Genomic DNA, 20921 nt, shown 5'->3' with positions numbered 1-20921 from the left:
CTTATAGTAAGCGCGATGAGAGGGAGCGACGGGAGCGACGCTGGCGGCACAAATTCTTGTAGCCGGTCAAATTCGATTTTTCAGAGGCTGTCGCCACATGTGACAGCCTTTCAACCAATTAAAGACCTGGTCCCCCGCAACGTCGCCGGAAAGCGAAATACAACTTTCACTAGCGGTGACGGCAACGGGTGACACTCATCCGTCGGATCGCCATCGTGCACACTATAAGCGCGGCCTTAGCATTAAGCTATGAGGTTTTTCATAAGCCAATGAGAACTTGGCAAATTTAACCGTAGTTTGTATGTATATATATATATATATATATATATATATATATATATATATATATATATATATATATATATATATATATATATATATATATCTTATACTATATTAGTGAAAGCACTGTATGTTTGCCTGCCTGCCTGCCTGCCTGGATGTCCGGTGTCCCTAGGGGAAATCTGATTGGTCCCTTGGCCCGCCCCCGCACACCTCTCATTGGCCTGAGGCGGAGTGACGGGCCAAAGGACACACAGGGACACACACACACAGGGACACACACACACAGGGACACACACACAGGGACACACACACACAATGACAGACACACACACAGTGACACACACACACAGTGACACACACACACACACACACACACACACACACACACACACACACACACACACACACACACACACACACACTGTTACATACAGTAGCGGGGCTCACAGTTAGCAGCACCCGCGCGCACCTCCTCCTCTCCCCGTGTCTCCCGCGCTTTCACCCCGACCCCCCCCTCCCCCGGCGCAACTACATTCAGCGGGACACACACACCATTATTACCCCTTCAGCGCCCCTCCCCCCCCCCACCCAGTGTCAGCGGCCGTGCGAGACCCCCCCTCTATATCTCCCACCTCTCCCCCCCCACACATATACATGCCCCCCCCTCCCCGGCGCTACAACTCACCCCTCCCCGGGCGGGGGAACAGCCAGTGGCCAGGCAGGCTGCCTCGCGGCGCCGAGTGCCCAAGATGGTGGCGCCCGGGACACAGCGGGGGAGCGGCCACAACACGCTGCCTCCCGCCTCAGATCCACGTGGGACCTGCCGGATGGGTGAGTGAGCGGCCTTCACCTCCCCTCCACCCCCCCCTTCACCCCCCCTCCACCTCCCCTCCAGTGTCAGTGTCTCCCCGATAACTCCCCCCCACCCCCCCCGGGCGCCGCTACAGTCAGCGGGGGAGCGAGCGAGCGCCCGGGACACAGCGGGAGAGCGGCCACAACACGCTGCCTCCCGCCTCAGATCCACGTGGGACCTGCCGGACGGGTGAGTGAGCGGCCTTCACCACCCCTCACCCCCCATCACCTCCCCTCACCCCCCTTTCACCTCCCCTCACTCCACTTCTCCCTTCCACCCCCCTTCACCTCCCCATTTACCTCCCCCCCCTCACCTCCCCATTTACCTCCCCCCCTCCACCCCCCCTTCACCTCCCCTCCACCCCCCCCTTCACCTCCCTTCCACCCCCCCCCCTTCACCTCCCTTCCACCCCCCCCCCCCTTCACCTCCCTTCACCTCCCTTCCACCCCCCCCCTTCACCTCCCTTCCACTCCCCACCTTCACCTCCCCTCCACCCCCCCTTCACCTCCCCTCCAACCCCCCACCTTCACCTCCCCTCCACCCCCCCTTCCCACCGCCTCCCCCCCCCTTCCCACCGCCTCCCACCCCCCGCCTTCCCTCCGCCTCCCACCCCCCGCCTTCCCACCTCCTCCCCCTTCCCACCACCTCACCCCTCCCCCCTTCCCACCACCTCCCCCCCTTCCCACCACCTCCCCCCCTTCCCACCACCTCCCCCCCCTTCCCACCACCTCCCCCCCTTCCCACCACCTCCACCCTCCCCCCCTTCCCACCACCTCCCCCCCTTCCCACCACCTTCCCCCTCCTCCCCTTCCCACCACATCCCCCCTTCTCTCCCTTTCCACCACCTTCCCCCTCCTCCTCTTCCCACCACCTCCCCCCTTCCCACTACCTCCCCCCTTCTCCCCCTTCCACCACCTCCCCCCTTCTCCTCCTTTCCACCACCTCCCCCCCTCCTCCCCCTTCCACCACTTCTCCCCTCCCCCCCTTTCCCCCCCCCCCGCTCCCCTTCCCCCCCCGCTCCCCTTTCCCCCCCTCCGCTCCCCTTCACCCCCCCTCCGCTCCCCTTTCGACCCCCCCCTCCGCTCCTCTTCCCCTCCCTCCACCTCTTTTTACCCTTTCCCCTCCCACACTTCCACCCCCTCCTCTAACCCTTCCCCCCCTCCTCTAACCCTTCCCCCCCCCTCCCTTCCCCCCCCTCCTCTAACCCTTCCCCCCCTCCTCTAACCCCTTCCCCCCCTCCTCTAACCCTTCCCCCCCTCCTCTAACCTTCCCCCCCTCCTCTAACCCTTCCCCCCCTCCTCTAACCCTTCCCCCCCCTCCTCTAACCCTTCCCCCCCTCCTCTAACCCTTCCCCCCCCTCCTCTAACCCTTCCCCCCCCCTCCTCTAACCCTTCCCCCCCCCTCCTCTAACCCTTCCCCCCCCCCCTCCTCTAACCCTTCCCCCCTCCTCCACCCCTTGCCCCCCTCCTCCACCCCTTGCCCCCCTCCTCCACCCCCTCCTCCCCTTCCCGCCGCCCTTCGCCTTCATGCCCGCCTTACCGCCTCCCCACCCCCACCTCTGCCTTTCACCCGCCCTTACTCCGGCCGCCTCTGCCTTTCACCCACCGCCTCACAGCCGCTGCACGCACTCAACAGACACCCGCTACACTCGACACATACCTGCCGCCACACACACCTGCTGCCTCCCGCCCCTACCCCCTGACATCACTGACCCACCGCCTCACACCCTAGCAGGACCCCCACTCACAGACAGCACTCACAACCCACGCGCCAGCCGCCGCCTCACACCCTTGCAGGACCCCCACTCACAGACAGCACTCACAACCCACGCGCCACCCGCCACCTCACACCCTAGCAGGACCCCCACTCACAGACAGCACTCACAACCCACGCACCACCCGCCGCCTCACACCCTAGCAGGACCCCCACTCGCACACAGCACTCACAACCCACGCGCCACCCGCCGCCTCACACCCTAGCAGGACACACGACTCAGATTTTTACATCACTTATGGCACCAAAATATACATTGTACTGTGGTGTGGTTACAATAAACCATTTTTATACAACATCGTATTACATTTTCTTCCATCTTTCTTTTCAATATTATTATCCAACCTTTACAACAAACAGTCACCTATTGTTCCACGATTTATAAATAATACTACCTATTACGCATTTACATCCCGGGCAACGCCGGGTCTCTCAGCTAGTATATATATAAAAAAAAAAGTTTGCCTCGAATCAAAAGTTTGCAACAAGTCGCAAGTTCGTCTTGCTCTGGAATAATATTGATGTCAATTAACAATTTTCAGCACATTCAAAAATAACCAGCAACGTGAATTTGCCAAGAACTCATATAAAACTCAGCTTTGGCATCAGCACATAATCACGGGATGGGAAATCCAACGGTAAATATGAGAAGGAGAGCAACATCTGTGTTTGCGTTGGGGGGGAAAGGACGGTAACATGCTGACAGAAAGATCCGGTTCTAGATAACCGGTTGGATCCAAGGGTTGGAGATATCAAAATAACGACATTCCTGGGTAAAGTTAGACATTGAAATTAAAATGGATAAGAAGCCAAGAGTGACACACTGCGAGTGCTCATTTGCATGTCATTACCCAGAATCCCCTGGCTGCAGTGGCAGCAGTGTATGCTGAGGCTGCGGTCCCAGTAATTACTACAGCGCACGTCTCAGCGTGCGCTGTGCGATTAAACTCCGCCCCCCAGTACCTCCGGTCCCAGTTGCTACCCTGACGCGCAATTTCCTCCTGCTCTGCACGACAGCTTTTCAGGGAGGCAGGGGAAATTGAGTTTACTCCACGCCCCCGCAAATCCCCGACCCCGCCCCCTCCCGTCGCAAGCTCCCTCTCTCCCCTCAGACCGCAGATCGCGGTTAGCGCTGTGCACGCGCCGCTCCCCCCCGCCGGGCGCGCGGGTCACAGTCATGACTGGGACCGCAGCCTTAGAGATAATGGGGAAAGAAAGGGTTGCAGACCTGTCTGAGACACATGAATATATCCGCAAGCAGGATTTTCATTTGCCGGGAAAAACTCCTTAATTTAGGGCTGTGCTACGCAAACCGGTTTCCCCCTGTGATGTGAAGAAATATACACGCCGAAACGCTATTCCGAACCTGCATTCTTCTCGTCGGCCATGACTGTGTGACAGAGGGAGAGCAATCGGAAGAACTCGTGTTCATGAGGGTCTTCCAGCTTTATAGACTCAATTAGGCTGTGATCATAAAACTGAAACTTGCGATCAGCTAGGGGATTGAAGGAAAAGTCCACAGGCACCGATTTCTGGAAAACAAAATAATTGTTTTTTTTAAATCAATACATGTTTTTCTGTTAGTTCAGGCGAACGCAATCTAAAACGGCAATGAAACAAGTGGAAAAACGTACAAAACGATTCTAGGTCTTTGCTATACAGGCATACCCCGCATTAACGTACGCAATGGGACCGGAGCATGTATGCAAAGCGAAAATGTACTTAAAGTGAAGCACTACCTTTTTTCCACTTATCGATGCATGTACTGTACTGCAATCATCATATACGTGCATAACTGATGTAAATAACGCATGTGTAACAGGCTCTATAGTCTCCCCGCTTGCGCACAGCTTTGGTACAGGTATGGAGCCGGTATTGCTGTTCAGGACGTGCTGACAGGCGCATGCGCCAGCTGCCATTTGCCTATTGGGCAATATGTCCTTACTCGCGAGTGTACTTAAAGTGAGTGTCCTTAAAGCAGGGTATACCTGTAGTCACTTTTGTAAATGGCCTGGTTAGAACTTGTCCCTTTCTTCACCCAGTGAATACACAGCAACGGTTAAAAATAAAAATAAACAGCATAATCCGTATGAAGATATTACAGTCTGTGGTGTAGTCTGTGGTGTATAGTAAAACAAGTCGCTTGTCCATTAGTAAACACAACTCATTGCTTGCCTTGTTTCACATCACTGCGCTAAGCCTCCAAGTCATTAATCTGCCGAAAGAATGCCGTTTGCAAACTGTGGCACTAAGAACATTTACAGTAAGCGCAGAGAAAGTTATCCCTGGCAGTGCGCTGGCTCAGGCTGCGAGGAAAAAGAACCGCACGGTGCAGTGTATTTAGAATTAAGTCTTAGGAAAAGTAAAGTTCTGTGATCAAATTTGCTTAAGATATACAAAAGGGAAGCCTTAGTTTTAAGAACGGAATCAGGAAGCCAGACCTCAAGAGCATTGCTCAATATTACAGTAAGCATGGGACGAGTGCAGATTACAGTATGTGAGTCATCTGTTTTTATGCTTTTAAAGGTTATTATATACAGAAAATTCCACCTATGAAAACTAGGATGCGCTTATTATAAATATGTTGTCTTAAAGATGCAGTCCAAGCAGCACTTTAAAAATCAATATATGCCGCCTTTGATTACCGTTATTGAAAACCAATTACCTAAGCTGCCGATCGATTCGTTCTCCCGTGATCAATCAGCAAAATTCTGCTTCGCAGGGCTCACTAAATGGTTGCCTTTCCGTTTCAATCAATCCTTCAGTCAGTGTGCTACAATGTATTCTTATATTACTAAGGTAACATTATCTATTGTTACAGTTTGCCACTCAAACTGCTGGGAATATTGGCAACAAATGATAACAAACAGGAAAGGGTTACAAAGATCTTGCACTGCTGGGGAGATGGGCTAAAACCTGGTACAGCAATCAAAGGATGCTCAGTATATTAAAGCTAATAAATATTGTATTAATTATTGAATAATTAAAAAAACTAAGTATTATCTAATACTACAGAACTGATTTTTTTTTGTAAACCCCACATGAAGGATATTGCTTGGATTGCTCCTATGGGCAGAACTCTCTGTGTTAATGTATATTTTGGTAGGGGTCCTATGTTTATATGTTTAAGAATATATGCTCCATTTTTGTCAGCTCAGGTACAATGTGTATAGCTGTAGGAAAAAAGTATGGGAACTCTGTTTTAACACAGAGACCAGAAGTCACTTCTAATACAGTTGCTCCCTGCTGAGATCAAGCCCCGTATATCCTCTTTGACCGGAATCCTAAAATATTCAAACTGTCCAGTTAGCAACGTATGATAGCCACGGCAACTGGGGGTTAGCTGAGAGAAAATGGCATTGTTAAGGATAACTATAGCAACTACAGCTGGGCTGGGGGGGTAACTGAAAGGAATATGGCATTGTTAAGGACAACTGGCTTCTGTTAAGTGTACATGGCAACCTGAATGAATTACATATATGTGATAACGCCCCGAAAGGGCTATAAGAACTGATGCATATGACCATTAAAGCAGACAGTGAATGAGAACGATACTGTGTGTGTCCGAATTATTCATTTGTCTCCAGACGTCTGTCCAGCTATCCTGTCCAGCACATTGAACCTGAAAGGGACCTCCCGGGAGGCAGCCTTGAGTCCACGGGGTAGACCTGCTTCCGTACGGCGGAAAGCAGACCATGTTTTCACTCTGTTTTAGGAATCAAAGGGCTGAGCTTAAATGTGCTATTTTAAGATCTGGGTAGCCCCCCGAAGTAGCGTGTTGCTGTCCCCTCCAGAAACAAAGTGGCAGTTTAAATCTTCCGCATTATGCAGGCCAATTGGAAGCCGCAATATCATCTGCATTTTGCTGCGCTCATAGTATTTTAATTCCATGTGCTGCATGCTTTGTGAAGCGCTGAGTACACTTTTGGCGCTATATAAATAAAGACATACACATACACACATAAATACATATATCTGTGGCAGCATCCTATTGGCCCATGTGACACAGGGGATTTAAATACCAGCAAGTACCAGCGCTGCCTTCATCGGTAAGTATCTCGGGAACCAAGAGGTCCCCAAAATGAAATGAACATGGAGCCTAACATTCTTCAAGGCTATGTTTAGCTGCGATCGTGATCTCCCGACAAACGTAAACGTCTCAATGGTAAACCAACGTCTTCAGGATCACAGGACCACGGCCAAATGAAAAAAAGAGTCAGCCAGAACGGACCAGAAGTCTATCCTCATCCATCTTTGGCTGTCGGCACAGACTGCAATTCACCCACTCATACTGTATACCACAATGTATTTATTTTTTGTCTTCATAAGTATTTACATATAATATACAATACCTCAGTGATTTCCAGTTTACGCCCTAGTTCGTCACGCACTTCCCCTGCAATCAAAAACAAGAATGATGAGCGGTTATACAGTAGCTTTGAAATGAAGCGAAAAGAGCAGCAGGCCTAAAGTAGCGGTCAAGTGGTCAGTATGTATTCATCCGACAGCAGCGTGTTGTCAGGTTACAGCTTTGGCAATGTAATAAAGGTTATTTTGCAGGCTGTAATACCTTATATTGTGCACACACACACGCACGCACACACGGTCAATTTTATAAATGCAATAAAACGGGTGTAGGTGGCAGTGTGAGAAATGACAGTGCAATATTGTTGCATGTACAGCAAACAGACAATGAAGCCAGTTTATTAACAATTCAGTGAGGACGGCTGGTTGTTGCACCAGAAGGAGCCAGGAGGCGTCATCACGTGCTTTTGTGTAATAGAATCTTATCTTTACCGCAGATCGATATGTACAGTATATACAGTATGTATACTGTATATGTGTGTATGTATATATATAAATATATATTTATACTTAGTTAAGTTATGGTGAGTAAAAAAAAGTGACAAAAACCCTCCACAGCAAAGCATATAGCAAATGGAAATACAACTGTATGCTCATTTGCATGTCTTAGGCAGGTCTGTAACCCCGCCTTTCACCATTATCACCCAGCACACAGTACTTCCACTGCAGCAAGGGATTCTGGGAAATGACATGCAAATGAGCACACAGTGCCACTTTTTGCTTCAAAAACCATTTTTAACATGGTTCCCTATAGGCTTAAGCTTGCTGCATGGTCACAGCTTTGAGCACAGCCAGGGTTAAGATGCATAGCCAGAAAACCCACCCATATATATATATATGGCATGCACTCACCAGAAAGACGAAGGTTTACTGTTATCCACTCATCCGCGTTTTGTCTCACTGCGGAGCCTTTTCTCAAGCAGTGAGACGAAACGTAGATGAGAGGATTATAATAAACCTTCTTTTTGGTGAGTGTCTGTCCTGCGGAATCTTTTATTATACAGTATTCCAATGATTGTGTACTGGTCCACAGAGCACCACCATCGGTGACAATTTCCTGGTGTGTATGTGCGTATGTATATAAATAAATAAATAAATATATATATATATATATATATATATATATATATATATATATATATAAAATAGTAAGTGAAGATCACAAAAAGTGAAGAAAAAAAAAATACCAGCATAGCACTAGAAGATTAAAACAATAAGGCCCGTGCTGAGGCGCCCTTGCGCTCGGCAGTGAGCCCCTGCAGCCACAATGAGAGCGGCTTTAGCAGGGGCTCGCTCACGCTTCCGCAGGCGTGCGGAAGCGTAGCTGACATTTCAATTTTAGTTTTTCGCGCTCACGGGAGCGCAGGGCCGGTCACGTGAGGGGTTCGCCCAATGAGGGCGAACCAGCTCCATGACGTCACTGGCCCGCCCCCCGACACGCCCCCCTAACGGCACGCGAAATAAGGCCAGGGAAAGCACCCGCTTTCCCTCAGCCTCAGCGCGCCTCCGCACGGCTGCACTCTCTATGGAGGTTTTTTTTAGTCCATTATGTAGACATATATTGCAACGATTGGAAACGTTGGAATATGACTAAATAAACTTTTACTGTTTAGATCTTCTAGTGTTATGCCCACCTATCCCCTGCTGAGGCGTTCAACCCAGTGTGTGCAGCCATTCATATATATATATATACTGTATACAGTATAGAGACACACATACACTTTTTAACTTTTTATACAATAAACTATCCAAACATGGATGTCCACAGGAGTTGAATCGCTGACACGGCAAACACAATATTGAGTAACGCCGCTGACCTACCATATACTTTTCCGTTAATTGAACACTTGTTGAACGTCATTATGTTCTGAGTGAGGGTCCCCGTTTTGTCCGAGAATATATATTCTATTTGCCCCAATTCCTCGTTGAGCGTGGTGGTCCGAGCCTCAGCGGGGGTGCCTTTTTTGGCGTAAAACATTTTGCGGTCCCAGTTGATGAAGTAGCTGTGTCCCAGACGAATAACTTCCACGCTTTAGAAGTAACAATAAGAAAGGGAGAAAAAGAAAGACAAAAGGAAAATGTTAGGGGGGAAAAAAAGACCCCAGAACAGCAGAACGCCCACAGTACTTCATACTTTGCATCTCACTTCAAATGAAAATAATCTGTATTCCAAAAGTCAGAAAAGAACCACGATTATAACTAGTTAACGCAGCGGTTCCCCCTGCGCGTTTCGCTGTTCCAGTTAAGTTGTCTGTGGAAGAATGTAGCAAAGAAGCACGTTAAATGAAATTGCATGGGAGTTGGCAAGAGTGTGAGGGGGGATGATATGAAGAGTGGGGGGGGGGAGAGAGATGGAGAATGTGAGGGGGAGATATGGAGAGTGTGAGGGGGGAGATATGGAGAGTGTGAGGGGGGAGATATGGAGAGTGTGAGGTGGGAAGACATGGAGAGTGTGAGGGGGGAGATATGGAGAGTGTGAGGGGGAGATATGGAGAGTGTGAGGGGGAAGATATGGAGAGTGTGAGGGGGAAGATATGGAGAGTGTGAGGGGGGAAATATGGAGAGTGTGAGGGGGAGATATGGAGAGTGTGAGGGGAAGATATGGAGAGTGTGAGGGGGGAAATATGGAGAGTGTGAGGGGGAGATATGGAGAGTGTGAGGGGGAAGATATGGAGAGTGTGAGGGGGGAAATATGGAGAGTGTGGGGGAAAGATATGGAGAGTGTGAGGGGGAAGATATGGAGAGTGTGAGGGGGGAAATATGGAGAGTGTGAGGGGGGAAATATGGAGAGTGTGGGGGAAAGATATGGAGAGTGTGAGGGGGGAAAGATATGGAGAGTGTGAGGGGGGAAGATATGGATTGTGTGATTGGGGGATATATGGGGAGTGTGAGAGGGAAGAAATATGGAGAAAGTGAGGGGGGGAGGAGATATGAAGAGTGTCAGGGGGTTGGAAGTATGAAGAGTGTGGAGGGGGAGATAAGGGGAGTGTGGAGGGGGAGATAAGAGTGTGGGAGGTGGGGAAGTGAGGGAGAAAGAGGGCGGGGGAGAAGAGTGAGCTTCATGCTGATATCTAGTATATAGCTCTGTTTTATATGCGTATGTTTTAAATGCATGGTGCGTATAGCCCGAATGAAGTACAATGAAATAAAATCATGTCCCCCATATGAAATGAGTTTGACACCCCTGATGTAAAAGGTTTGCTCATCTCCACACATTTAGTATCTGTTTAGAGGAAAGGGGATTTCTTGTGGAGGAATTTCTGTTTCTCTAGCATAGATATAAACCTTTCTATGAGGTCCGCACAGCATTTAGCCGCTGGCAAAGAATTTCGAGTAATTAGCGCTCATGTTTTAGGTTTCTTCAACCACCGACTGCATCTATCTGAAGAGGGAGCTTAATAGAAACCCCATGCATTTCTTTTAACCAAGTATCAAGAAATCTCTGCAATTAATGTGGACCCTTCCAAAGAATGATTCAAGGTGTGAGAGCAAGGAGACTTGGTTTTGCTCTATTAGACACAGTGCTAAACACACAATGGTACGTCTACATTATTTTGATCCGGCACAGATGTTACTGCGGCTTCAACTTCTCCGGAGGATGAAAGGAAAGGGTTGTGTGCGTGAGATGATGGGAAAAAAGTTTTTTTGCGAGCAGAAAGAAGACGCTTTCAGAGACGACAAGAATTACATGTGCAAACTACCGGGTCAAACGTCTTCCAAGCAGGATTAACACGCCAGGTATTATCATTTTACACTGGTTTCGAAATACGCTCGGTGCTCTTATGAAGCGGACGAACGCAGACAAGTACGCGGAGAAATGAAGAGAAAGCGGGGATACCGCGGGAAACCGGCGGGTGCTCCTGTTAAAACCTTCTTGGTTAATGAAAGCTACTTATAAGCATATGAAAGGGAAGATCTAGTTGTGAAGACATGAATAAGACACTGCGCTTTCTTAATCAGCTGCAATGCCCTAAACTGGGATGCTGGGTATTGCATCCTGATTCGGTGTTAACCGGCATGGACTTGATCGGGGTGTGATATTCCGCATCACAGCTTAGGCCGCGTCCATACTTAGCGCGACGAGAACAAAAGGCCGTTCCTCAATGAGGACGGCCGTAGAGCGTGCGTAGGAGCGCAAACCGATTTTTCGCGTGACAAAATTTTAGGTCACCCGAACGCTTCAGCCAATGAGGGGCGGACCGCTCACGAGACGTCACAGGTACGCCTCTGTCACGCCTCCCTGCCTTGTCTCCTCCTCCTGATCCTGTGGCCACGGATCGCCCTTGCAGCAGGCGCGCGCCTACAAAATCCGAGGAAAACCGGGTCAGATTTTCAGGATATCCCTGCTTCAGCACGGGTGGCTCAACCAGAGGCTCAGTGACTGAGCCTCTGGTTGTGCCACCCGTGCTGAATCAGGGACTGATTGAGCCACCTGTGCTGAAGAAGGGACTGATTGAGCCACTTTGTAGAAGCAGGGATATCCTGAAAACCTGACCTGTTTGGGGGGGCTTGAGAACTGAAGTTGAGCCCCCCCTGAATTAGAGGACTCCTATCCTCGGACAATCACAGACATTTCCCAACAAAAAGCATTTCCATTTAATCCGCCAGTCTAATAAAAAAAAAATAAGTATTCAAATTCAAAAATTAAACTTGAATGAAATCCTTTTCTTTATGAAACCTTTAATTAAATCAACACAGTCCCAAATCACTGCGTCAACATGAAATACTTCCCACCACAGTAGTTAAGATTTGGTGCAGTTGCTGTAACCAAGTAAAAGTAATAAGCTGAAGAGGACCTTGGGACTGAAACATGACTCATGTTCAGATGGAAAAGGCATTAAGAGCGTCTTGCTGAAACTGCAGCTGCAAATGACCAATAAATTGCTGAAATGGTGTGCTGATGCCAGGAGCTCCTGTCTAAAAGAGATTGGCATACTGTATGTGGTGCAGAACTAGTGTCCAAAATACCAGAGGAGAACAGGAAAAACAGGAAAAACTAATATATATATATATATATATATATATATACACTGATGAGATCCATTAAGGTCGAAACGGCTGTCTGCGGGTGGGTTTACTGGCTATGTATCTTAACCCTGGTTGTACTCAAAGCTGTGACCATGCAGCAAGCTTAAGCCTATAGGGAACCATGTTAATGGCTTTGAAGCAAAAGGTGGCACTGTGTGCTCATTTGCATGTCATTTCCCAGAATCCCTTGCTGCAGTGGAAGTGCTGTGTGCTGGTTGATAATGGTGAAAGGCAGGGTTGCAGACCTGTCTAAGACATGTAAATGAGCATACAGTAATATTTCCATTATATATATATATATATATATATTTATATATATATATATATATATTGTGACAAACAGCTTACTCCGGGGCTCCGCTGCTTGTCCGGGACGGTTAGAACACGGTCTTTTGGGGTAGGTTAAATGAGGAGGCGTCACGTACTGTTCCTTTAAACAGGCTGTGCCTGGTTTATTCAGTCCCAGGCACTGAGACTGCCACAGTGCATACAACAAAACACATCAAAACAAAAACTGCTCACCTGAGCGATAACTTAACTTAGATTTCCCTAACTCAGGGTGGAAGTGGCTTTTCCACTTTCCAACAACAAAACAAGGTACTTTTGCAGAGTTAGCCAAATGAATAGAACAATTGAACCTGTGTGGGGAAGGGGCTTCTCCCCACTGTGTTCAGCAGCCTTCCAGGCTCTGGAGAAGAGAGAAGAGCAAACAGGAAATCAGTCTTACATACCTGATTTCTAATTAGCATGACAGGTGACAGAAATCCCTCAGTTCCAGCGCTTGCCCAAAACTGTGGGATGGAGTGCATGTATTATAAGGCTGCACTCCCAGGCCAGACAGGATAGAAACTGTTCAGTATCCTGGGAGCCCTATATATGGAATTTATTACCATCCCCTGGTTTCTGTCACATATCCTCCCCCCCAGCTCAGACCCTGAGGGATGAGCGACCATGGATATTAGGGAGTGCATCCTTGACAACCCGTCAGCATTGCCATGTTTGTGCCCTGACCTGTGTTCCACAGAAAATTTAAAGGGTTGTAGGCTTAGGAACCACCTGGTCACTCTAGCATTCTTTTCCCTGTTTTGACACATCCAGGTAAGGGGTGCATGATCTGTGACCAACCGGAATTTTCTCCCCGACAGGTAGTATTTGAGCGTCTCTACAGCCCACTTTATTGCGAGACACTCTTTCTCTACTATGGAGTAATTTTTCTCCTGGGGATTTAGTTTCCTACTTAAATAAAGGATGGGGTGTTCCTCACCTTGAGACTCCTGGGAGAGTACCGCCCCCAGCCCTACCTCAGATGCGTCGGTTTGGACTACGAACTCTTTGGAGAAGTCAGGTGTGACCAACACTGGTTGGGCACAGAGAGCTTCTTTCAGGCTTCTAAAGGCCTGTTCGGTTTCGGGGGACCACTTTACCATAAGTGGTTCTCTTGCTTTTGTGAGGTCGGTTAGTGGGGTTGCCTTAGTCGCAAAATTGGGAATAAACCTTCTATAGTACCCAATTAACCCCAAAAAGGTCCTTACTTGTTTTTTTGTAACTGGCCTTGGCCAACCTTGTATCGCCTCCACTTTGAGTGTTTGGGGTTTGAGTAAACCTCTGCCAATAGAATACCCCAGATACTTGGCCTCCTCCAGACCAATGGTGCATTTAGCGGGGTTAGCAGTTAGTCCAGCAGACCGAACTGCGTCGAGCACAGCTTGGACCTTTGGAAGGTGGGATTGCCAATCTTCACTATGGATTACCACATCATCCAGGTAGGCAGCAGCATACCGAGCATGTGGTTTTAAAATTTTATCCATCATTCTTTGGAATGTGGCGGGAGCTCCATGTAAGCCAAAAGGCAGCACCCTATACTGAAAGAGGCCGTCTGGGGTTGAGAAGGCTGTCTTTTCTTTTGCCCTTTCTGTGAGGGGAACCTGCCAGTACCCTTTTGTTAGGTCTAGGGTTGTGAGATATCGGGCTTTGCCCAGTCTCTCTACAAGTTCATCTACCCTGGGCATAGGGTAAGTATCAAATTTTGACACCGCGTTTAGTTTCCGGTAGTCATTACAAAACCTTGTTGTACCATCTGGCTTTGGGACTAAGACTATAGGGCTGTTCCACCCACTTTGGGATTCCTCAATTACGCCTAGTTTTAGCATTTTTTTAACCTCTAAACTTATAGCCTCTCTTTTGGCCTCTGGGATTCGGTACGGTTTAAGGTTAACTCGGACCCCCGGTTCAGAGACTAGGTCATGTTCAATTATGCTAGTTCTACCTGGCTGTGTAGAGAAGATTTCTTTGTTTCTGCTCACTAAATTCTGAACCTCTTGTTTCTGATGAACGGACAGGGTTTCAGCTATGCTAACCTCTGGGTCAGTTTCTTGACTCTCTGACGGACCTGGGGTTACTAGGGTTGACAAGACTTCTCTATCTTTCCAGGGCTTGAGTAGGTTTATATGGTAAATTTGCTCAGGTTTCCTCCTACCTGGCTGTCTTACCTTATAATTTACTTCTCCCACTCTTTCCAAGACCTCATATGGCCCATGCCATTTAGCAAGGAATTTACTTTCCACGGTGGGAACCAGAACTAGTACCCTATCACCTGGAAAAAAAATTCTGACCCTAGCACCCTTATTATACGTATTCCTCTGTGCTTCTTGAGCTTTCTCCATGTGTTCCCTCACTATGGGTAGGACTGCAGCAATGCGGTCCTGCATCTGGGCAACATGCTCTATTACACTTCTGTAAGGGGTAACCTCGTGTTCCCAAGTCTCTTTGGCTATATCCAGTAAGCCCCTTGGGTGTCGGCCATACAATAGTTCAAACGGGGAGAAGCCTGTGGATGATTGGGGAACTTCCCTAATGGCAAATAACAGGTACGGTAACAAACAATCCCAGTTTTTCCCATCTTTATCGACCGCCCGCCGTAACATGCTCTTTAAGGTTTTATTGAACCTTTCCACTAAACCATCTGTTTGTGGATGATAGACTGAGGTTCTGAGATGCTTGATTTTTAGGAGTTTACATAAGTCTTTTGTTACTTGGGACATAAACGGTGTTCCCTGGTCAGATAGAATCTCTTTAGGAATTCCAACCCGGGAAAACAGAACTACTAACTCTTTTGCTATGTTTTTGGCAGAGGTGCTACGTAGGGGAACTGCCTCCGGATATCGGGTGGCATAATCTAATATTACCAATATATGCTGATGTCCCCTAGCAGACTTTATTAGGGGTCCTACTAGATCCATAGCAATCCGGTCAAATGGTACCTCTATTATGGGAAGGGGTACCAATGGGCTGCGGTACGCCTTGAACGGGGCGGTGATCTGACATGCTGGGCATGAGGAACAATAATTCGTAATTTCTGCCAGAACCCCAGGCCAATAGAAGCTTCGGAGAACCTTTTCTTTTGTCTTTTCCACCCCTAGGTGTCCCCCCAATGGATGACTATGTGCGAGGTGTAACACTACATTACGGAATGTCCGTGGTACCAACAATTGTTTAGTTGTAACTGATTTTCTTTTATCAACCCGATATACTAGGTCGTTCTCTACCTCGAAGTAGGGGTAAGCAAGCGACCTATCTGGTTGGCCAAGAGTACTATTCAGGTCCCGTATATTTCCCCTTGCTACCTCTAATGTGGGGTCCTCCCACTGGGCCTTCTTAAAACTCCCAGGACTGACCTCTAGGTCAGCGAGGGTCTTATCCGGTTCTGGGGTGGTAAGTGTCTGATCAACATCCTGATTTGGGGTATTCCCTACCAAAGTAGTGATGGGGAAGGGAATTTTACAGCACTCCTCCTTTTCCCCCTTCTTATTTGGGCCCTCGTCAACCTCCATTTCTGAAAACGGGAAAGGATTTATTTCTTCTAATACTTCGTTATGGTCCGCTATTGAACTCTGGGCGCTATTCTGAGCGGGGGACCACATTTTTAGAAAATGGGGAAAGTCGGTCCCTATTAACACATCATGTGCCAGTTTGGGTACAATACCCACCTTGAAATCTAAAGAACCAAACTCTGTTTCAAAAAAAACATCAACAGTGGAATATTCATGATTATCCCCATGTATACAACAAATTGCCATTCTTTGTGAACTGTTTCCCTGTTTCTTCTTAATGGGCAAGAGGTATTCGGACACTAGTGTGACCATGCTCCCAGAGTCCAGAAGTGCCCGAACCCTCCTACCATTAACCTTTACAAATGCCCACAGATGGTTATTCAAGGGGTCCTCTGGGCTAGGGCGCATACATTGGGACAACAGCGAATAAGGTTCCACGCTGTTGCATTGCATGGGCTCATCATTTAGTGGGCAGATTTTTGCTGTGTGGCCCCTCTCATGACAATTTACACATTTAGGTACATAGTCTGTGTCCCACTTAGAGCCTTTTCCCGGCTCCCCATGTTGGCTATTGCCCTTAGTGTGCGAACCACTGTTGCTGGTGCTGCGTGAAGGTGGTCGCCGCTCTTCAGCTCCCCTTAACCCCGGTACCCTTTTACCGTCTCTGGAAGAGTCCTGGAACCTCGGGTAGTGGGGTTGCTCCACGACTGTGGGTTGCGGGTGCTCTCCTGCTGCATTGTACCTTTCTACGAGGGCCACAAGCTCATCCGCATTGTGGGGGTCACTCCGACTAACCCAATGGCGTAAGGCAGAGGGAAGTTTCCTCAAGAACTGGTCCATGACCAACCGTTCCACGATGTGGCTTGCTGAGTTGATCTCGGGTTGTAGCCACTTCCGGGCGAGGTGGATGAGGTCATACATCTGGCTTCGGGTGGCTTTATCCATCGTGAAGGACCATGCGTGAAACCTTTGGGCGCGAACAGCCGTGGTTACGCCGAGGCGGGTGAGGATCTCGAACTTCAATTTTGCATAGACGTTAGCTTCGGCTGGCTCTAGATCAAAGTAAGCCTTCTGGGGTTCGCCGCTTAGGAAGGGTGCGATTAGACCAGCCCACTCAGCTTCTGGCCATCCCTCTCTCTGTGCCGTGCGTTCAAACGTGAGAAGATAGGCTTCCACATCATCCGAGGGTCCCATCTTCTGAAGGTAGTGGCTTGCCCTGGTCATTTTCGGAACTGGGGCTGCCGCTGCCAGTGGAAGGTTACTGATAGTCCCCCTCAGGATCTCGAGTTCCTGCTGTAAGCCCTGAGCGAACCGCTGTTGCTCCTCTCTCAGCAAGCGGTTTGTCTCTTGCTGGTTTGCATTCGCCTGTTGCAGGATTGCATTAGTCTCTTGCTGGTTTATTAACAGCTGTCGCTGGGTTTCACTCGCCTGTTGCTGGGCTTCATTCACGTCTTTCTGGACAGCGACATTGCGTACCAGCGCACTCACCACGTCTTCCATCTTGTTTGGAGAGAGAGAAAAAAAACTTTTTTTTTTTTTTTTTTTTAAAAGTTCTTTAACCCCCAGACCTTTTAGTGTTCTGCCCGCATTCTCCACCATATGTGACAAACAGCTTACTCCGGGGCTCCGCTGCTTGTCAGGGACGGTTAGAACACGGTCTTTTGGGGTAGGTTAAATGAGGAGGCGTCACGTACTGTTCCTTTAAACAGGCTGTGCCTGGTTTATTCAGTCCCAGGCACTGAGACTGCCACAGTGCATACAACAAAACACATCAAAACAAAAACTGCTCACCTGAGCGATAACTTAACTTAGATTTCCCTAACTCAGGGTGGAAGTGGCTTTTCCACTTTCCAACAACAAAACAAGGTACTTTTGCAGAGTTAGCCAAATGAATAGAACAATTGAACCTGTGTGGGGAAGGAGCTTCTCCCCACTGTGTTCAGCAGCCTTCCAGGCTCTGGAGAAGAGAGAAGAGCAAACAGGAAATCAGTCTTACATACCTGATTTCTAATTAGCATGACAGGTGACAGAAATCCCTCAGTTCCAGGCTTGCCCAAAACTGTGGGATGGAGTGCATGTATTATAAGGCTGCACTCCCAGGCCAGACAGGATAGAAACTGTTCAGTATCCTGGGAGCCCTATATATGGAATTTATTACCATCCCCTGGTTTCTGTCACAATATATATATATATATATATATATATATATATATATATATATATATATATATATATATATATATATCATCACGTTTTAAGTTATGGTGGGTGAAAAAGGCAACAAGAAACCTCCACCGTATTGCATATAGCAAATAAAAAGATCACTTGTGAGCACATTCATGTCTTAGGCAGGTCTGCAACCCTGCCTTTCACAATTATCCCCAGGATACAGTGCTTCCACTGCAGCAAGGGATTCTGGGAAATGACATGCAAATGAGCACACAGTGCCACCTTTTGCTTCCAAACCATTTAACAGTTATATATATGTAGCCAGGTCCCCCCTGCCTGTCAGCACCCCCCTCACCTTGCTGGCGATCGCGGGTGTCGCCGAGTCCAATGGCGGCCCCGCCAGCCGATCGCAAGAGTGAGGGCTGTCAGGATCCTGCTCGGGGGTTGCCGGGGACGCGTGCGGCCGGTTGCCAAGGCCGCGATCGCGTTGCAGGGCTCCCGGCGCTCCCGAAGCAGGGCGGCGAGGGTGCCACCATTTCGCATTGTCTCGCGTATGCGCAGTGAGAGCCAGGTGTCGGGAGGACCCCAAACAGCTCGCGCATGCGCAGATGAGAGCCCGCGAAACCCTAGCCTACCAGGGAAGGCTCTAAGCAGGGACTACGAGTCCCATGAGCCTCTGTGCACCCCACGTGACGCCAGGGAGCCAATAGGGCTTAGGATCTCCCTGCAGAGAGGCTGACTTGATACATTTCGCGCGCTGAGCCCACGCTAGGTCAGTTGGAGCTGGGAGTAAGAAGGGGAAGGAAGGGTGTGGGGAGCAAGTGAAGCTCCTGCACCACGTAAGGTTTCCCCAGGTCCCAGACAGGCCCCAACTCCCCACCAGATTAGTGGGTAATTAATAAGGGACGGCCCCAGGTTAGGGACCCTGCCCTTAGGTTCGTGTGTGTGTGCGCGCGTCTTGTCAGTGTCACGGCTGTCAGTGCTGTGAGTGCTGACAAGAGGGCATCGTGTGTGTGTGCAGCACGTTGCTGCAGGCACCAAGCAGGTTGCAGTGCGTTGTTGCAGAGTGTTGGGAGTAGTAGGTAGAAGTAGTCAGAGGGGACCCGGGCGGGTACAGGAGAGGTAGTGTGGGTGCAGGGGGTCAGTGACCCACCTGCATAGGACAGGCTACCCCATAGGCCCCTATGAGTTTCCCCTGAAGCCACTTAAGGTTGCTGTGCTGTAGGGACGGCCTATAGCAGCAGCGAACATCACCTTTACTATTAGTGTTAGTTAGGGACTCCTCAGACGTTGTGCGTTCGTCCAGAGGGTTGGGCGCCGATCATCATCATTGCTGCCGAGGCCATCCGGGTGGGATCGCCCCGGATGGTAGTTCCTGTGTTCACCCGTCATCGGATCCTTTACGAAGCTCCGTTGAAGGCCCGAGCACTGGAGTGCTCGGCAGGTAACCCCCTTATCACCAAGTGCACCAACGATCCTACATATTATTACTCCGGGACTAGTGACTGCGCAGTCACACCGATCATCGCACTAGGAAGCGTGGAAACGTACTTTGTGTGTGTTTACTGGACACGGGGTGGGATCACTGGTGAAAGGGGGATAGCGTCCTGCGAGACGCATTAGTTAGTGTCTCCTCTAGAGAGGGACACCTGCTGATTTATGATACATTCATGCTATGCAGTAAAACCAGTTCTGTTTTACCAGTGTTTGTGAGTGACATATATTGTCCTGCGAGGAACCACTCCCCCTCTGGTGGGAGCCATCGCAGGTGGAGGCGCTGCACCGAGTACAGGGTTACTCATAATATACTTGCCCCAGATTCCCCGTGGCGGAAGCTCAGCCCTCCTGTGAGCCTAACAGGTAAAGCACCAGACCTTGTAACAGTAGGTTCTCCGCACTCACATCATATCTGCGATTGGGTGGTGGAATACCCATTACATATATAATATATATAGTATATATATTATATATATCTCACACACACAAAAAAGGAGATGTCTGAGAGAGAGAGAAAAAGAGAGAGAGAGACAGAGAGAGAGACAGAGAGAAAAAAAGACAGAGCGAAAGAGAGAGACAGAAAGAGAGAACGAGACAGAGAGAGACGCAGAGACTGACAGTCGCATGCATCTATGTATACATATGTACACACACACACATTGAGAGAGAGACAATGGTTGGTATTTCCTTAAACTCTTCCTTTTGCTCATTAGTATTATATTGCTGTGGCTATTCCAAGTGTTCCAAGTGTTCTGGAGATGCTGTTAGTGTAAAAGAATCCATCCCATTAACTAGAACAGTTAAAGAGCAGCTGGACAGAGATAAGAAGAAACGCAGCGTGTTTCGGTTTGAATGCGTGTGAGGGAGCCTTGCACTGGACTAAATGTTTCTTTCCCCTTTTTCACAAGCTGTGAAAAGAAGAGGCTCTTGGTGAGAGTCGAGACAGATAAAGCTGTCACCTATGCTAAAATAGAGGTGACATGTTTGAATATATGTTGAATTGTAGATTGTAAGCTCTTCGGGGCAGGGACTCCCTTTCCTATTGTTTTATGCCTGAAGCGCTTATTCCCAATATGTGTTATATTATTATGTCACGTGTGTTACTGCTGTGACGCGCTCTG

At 48.8% G+C, this 20921-nt stretch overlaps 1 protein-coding gene across 1 annotated transcript in view; it reads right to left on the bottom strand.

Annotated features, from left to right (window-relative positions):
- ATP8B4 (ATPase phospholipid transporting 8B4 (putative)) overlaps positions 1 to 20921 on the bottom strand; it is a 138334-nt gene that overhangs the window by 22844 nt on the left and 94569 nt on the right. The window contains exons 14-16 of the mRNA XM_075575622.1: positions 9098 to 9306; positions 7264 to 7307; positions 4278 to 4443 (exon numbers count right to left, since the gene is read on the bottom strand). Coding sequence (XP_075431737.1) covers positions 4278 to 4443; positions 7264 to 7307; positions 9098 to 9306 — 419 coding nt within the window. The remainder of the gene's footprint in view (positions 1 to 4277; positions 4444 to 7263; positions 7308 to 9097; positions 9307 to 20921) is intronic.

The sequence above is a fragment of the Ascaphus truei genome, chromosome 18, assembly GCF_040206685.1.
Source record: "Ascaphus truei isolate aAscTru1 chromosome 18, aAscTru1.hap1, whole genome shotgun sequence".
Taxonomy (NCBI): domain Eukaryota; kingdom Metazoa; phylum Chordata; class Amphibia; order Anura; family Ascaphidae; genus Ascaphus; species Ascaphus truei.
This window is presented reverse-complemented; position numbering and strand designations above follow the sequence as displayed.